Source organism: Priapulus caudatus, unplaced genomic scaffold (assembly GCF_000485595.1).
Source record: "Priapulus caudatus unplaced genomic scaffold, Priapulus_caudatus-5.0.1 Scaffold169, whole genome shotgun sequence".
Lineage (NCBI taxonomy): Eukaryota > Metazoa > Priapulida > Priapulimorpha > Priapulimorphida > Priapulidae > Priapulus > Priapulus caudatus.
In genome coordinates this window covers 582,385-586,601 of record NW_014577230.1, presented here as the reverse complement: position 1 = coordinate 586,601, position 4,217 = coordinate 582,385, and the positions used below count along the sequence as shown (strand labels likewise).

The 4,217-nt window shown below is 45.5% G+C and overlaps 1 protein-coding gene across 1 annotated transcript in view; it reads left to right on the top strand.

Annotated features, from left to right (window-relative positions):
• Positions 1 to 2,196: 2,196 nt before the first annotated feature.
• LOC106806621 (orexin receptor type 2-like) overlaps positions 2,197 to 4,217 on the top strand; it is a 33,267-nt gene continuing 31,246 nt past the window's right edge. The window contains exon 1 of the mRNA XM_014808623.1: positions 2,197 to 2,771. Coding sequence (XP_014664109.1) covers positions 2,447 to 2,771 — 325 coding nt within the window. The 5' untranslated portion in view covers positions 2,197 to 2,446. The remainder of the gene's footprint in view (positions 2,772 to 4,217) is intronic.

Below are 4,217 nucleotides of genomic sequence, written 5' to 3'. Positions count from 1 at the left end.
ATGGTGTAAAATTAGCTTGTGTGGACTGATGCTAACTGCGGTTACTGACCTCAGCGTTGCTACAATATATATATATATATATATAATTTATATAACTTATAACGTATAGTCTGCATGAAAAATAATAATATATATATATATAATCATTTTTCATGCAGACTATAAGTAATCGATCCGACATGTACCACGTGAACACATTATATTACCTACAATTCCCACGCAATCTTAACAAAACAACTCCTTTGAGCATAATAAACAACTTTATAACTAGGATTAAATGTTCAAGCCTACTGTATAGTGGTACCGTTATGGTACTACTGTATGGCGGATAGCGTTATACGAAGCATGCCTTTCAGAACCGGTTCAAGAGAAAACTATGCTCATAGACACACATACACGAAGAGAGGAAGAGACAGATCGCGAGAGAAAGACGAAACCAAAGAGAACATGAGAGAGCGCATAATAAGCGAGAGGGGCGAGAGCGAGAGAGAACGCGCGAGCAAGACAGAGGGAGAGAGAGCGAGGGATGGATGCAAAGAGATGGAGGTAGAGAGAGGGGGAGAAAGAGATACAGCCAGAGGAAGAGAGAGTGAGATAGAAGGGAAGTGAGAGAGAGCTAGAGAAATGAAGAGAAGGCGGGGAGGAAGCGAGAAAGACACAGACGACCGCACATGATCAGGGGGGCCGTTGTCAGAAACATCGTAAAGTTAATGCTAATGTTAATGCTAAGATAACACTTACGACTAATGTTAATGTTACGAGAGGAGCGTTGAAAGAAACACATCGCAGCTATTAGAAAACTTACGATATCAGGAACTTCATCACAAGGCTGCTGATTGGATGAGAATCGATCACAAAATTCAAATTCATACACATTTATTGTACATCACAGTCATTTATGCATATTATGATGGCTAACCACATATAAATAATATTTCATGAAAAACGACGCGGTCATGAATTTATTCTGCACATCAAGACAAATTCTCACACTGTAAACACGAGACGCGAGAGTCGTGGCAAGCGTGGCAAACATTTAAAACAAGAGAAGAAATGCCATACGCCATTTGTAAATGTTTTGTTTTGTTTTATGATCGGTAGATAATTACTGATTTTGACGTGTTTTTCAAGAAAAACACACATTTTATTCATTATTATAAAATATAATATCACTATAATTGTAATGCGTAGTGTAAATGTATTATTTTCAACTTAATATTAAAGTTACGAGAGGGACTCTCGTAATGGAGGATATTTTCGAGGATTTTTCATTCTCGTAACTTTGCGTTGTTTTTGTCAACGGTTACGAGTGGAAGTTAATGTTAAGACTAATGTTAAGACTAATTTTGTTTCTGAAAACGGCCCCCGGGGTTCCAACTACTAGGGCGAAATCTTCTCCACAAACTTGCTGGGTTCTTTCAAAACAAATTTGCCCTAAAAATCATACATACATGGTGTTGCTTCATACTTCTATGATACGGGCCCTGGCCACCGTCGACTTGCCATGACCGCCTATTTTACGCTCCAATTTGCAGTTCGCGGTTTCAATTTGAGGAATATATCTGTCCCTGGCCTCGGGGGACACGTCCGTTAGTACGGCTCAGCGTACGTGCCGGACGCCCGCCGAGCGGTGATCTACCGCATGCGGACTCCATCGCACATTGTCTCACTCCACTCACGATTACCTGCGAGCGTGCATGCAGCAGCACTCTCGCACCGAGGGGAATCTCAAACAGGAACCCGCGGGGTCTCACACGATGTCAGCGAGCAGTGGTGGGTCGGCCGCGAGCATAACATGCATCGCTGCTGCGGCGATCGATTCGTCCGTACGGCTGTGTTCTGTGTACTGAAGTACGGCCTGTGTTCTGTGTACTAACGTACGGCCTGTGTTCTGTGTACTGACGTACGGCCTGTGTTCTGTGTACTGACGTACGTGTTGTGTTCTGTGTACTGACGTACGTGCTGGGTTCTGTGTACTGACTGACGCAGGTGTTGGGCGTTAATTAGGTGCGCGCGCGCGCGTGCACGACACGCACACCCCCGCGCGCGTTCACTGCGCACGCTCTGAGCGTGATGTCCTCGCGCGGTGATGTGGCGTTGCAGCTTCGTCGTTACACGCACGATCGTCTGACCGACAAGCAGAACTGAGAAGAACGAGGAGAGAATCCGCCGCGGACTTCTCCCGCCCGGCAGCGTCAGAGATATCGAGAGAGGAAGCCACGTGTGTGTGTGTGTTTCTCCAGCAGCGGCATCGAGCCGAGACAGCCACGTGTGTGTGACTCTTCCGCCCGCCAGCGGCAGCAGCGATATCGCCAGCCACGTGTGGTGCGTCCCCCCGCAGCAGCATCGAGAGAAGAAGCGACGTGTGTGTGAGTCTCTCCCGCCCACCAGCCGCAGCGATATTGAGGGGAAGACTTCCGACTACGTTTCTTCTGTAGCGGCAGCAATGGCCGACAACAACCTATCGCAGTGGGACCTGATCTTTGACGAATTTGAGGACAGTTTGCTGAAGATTTCCCAGCCGACGACGATCGCTCTTGTCGCCGTCTACGCGCCGCTGTTCGTCATCTCGCTCGTCGGCAACGTCTCCGTCGTGCTGGTCGTCTGCCGCATGCACTACATGCGTAAGAACAAAAACTACTTCCTTGTCAACCTCTGCATCGCAGATCTGCTCGTCACCGTGCTCTGCGTACCCGTGACCCTGGCGAATGTCATCTACCGGAGATGGATCTTCGGGAGAGTCATCTGCAAGCTGGCGGCCTTCTCACAAGGTAGTTCGATTCGAGCAAGCGTGCATTTCACGCGGAGACGTACGTGCTGTTTCGTGTCCATTCGTAACACCATTGGAAATACTTTTGAATTCTAGGATTAAAGCTAATTATTTATTATTATTTTTCATTTTATTTTTATTTTTTTATTTTATTATTTTTATTATTTATTTATTATTTTATTCTTCAGTGGCGTCTCCTTGCGCGATCGGTCAGTAGCAGCTAGCGCGAGTTTTGCTGCCTATTGGCTGTATAATCTTCCGCCGTAATCATCTAATTATTAAATGATATCGCACGTCATGTCGCTCTGTAATTCGCTTTCTAATCCCGTCCTGCAATCAGATTTTTAACTATAATTTATATAGCACCCGCGTTTCTAGGTCTGTGCTGCGTATTCCCTGGCGCTGGTGCGATCGTATAACTGCGCGAGGTCAGTTGTAAACAAAGGACAACAATCAGCCGAGTAGGGCTTCTAGACTTGGCACGCAATCACGAGCATTCCTGGCTGTGGACTAATTACTACATAATTGCTCGCACCTCTCTGCCTCGCCTTCGCTGTGTGCCACGCTCTCATCCTTATTCAGGTTTACACCAAGGCGCAGCGTTGACATTTGTCGCATTACGTGATATTGCGTTACATCAAGTCTTGATTACATGTAAAGATAATTTGTCACCGCTGGCATATACATGAAATAGCCACCTGCTACCGTCTTACCTAGTTACGTCAAGATGTGCAACGCTAATTCAAGAAGAGTACAAGTATTGCTCATTTATATTAGGCTTGTAAAACAAACTCTTTTTATTATTATCTTTAGAAAGTAAAATTCAATTACTTTTTTTTTTACTCGAATTTATTCTATATATAACGCATTTACCCATTTGCGTAAAACATATTCCAAAGGTTCAGAACATTTCCGTCACGAAGTTTATTAACGCAATCTCAATTTGCTGCATCGTTCTAACAACTTACAACTCGCCGATGTACTTGCCGATGCGATTATATAATTACTTTCAAGTAGCTCTGCGCACAGCTGGCGATTCAACGAAATCGTCAGTTGCTCGCCTGGAGGGCGATTTAATTGTTAGTGACAAAATATTGTTAACGAAAAGACCGCCAGCATCTATAGCATGCTAGATATTTGCCGACGACATCGCAAGCGCAACAATATGGCTCAAACTTGCGTCGGCCACTTAATCGTTTAACGATTAAGTTAATCGTCTCACGATATCTACGGTACGCTCTCGCGCATGCGCACAGAGTCCCTGCCGCACGCACACGGGACCATTCACGATCCCTGTCGCTCTTTCTCCATCTCATCCCCCCTTCTCTCTCTGTTCTCCATCCATTCATCCCTCCATTTATCCATCCATCCATCCATCCATCCATCCATCCATCCATCCATCCATCCATCCATCCATCCATCCATCCATCCATCCATCCATCCATCC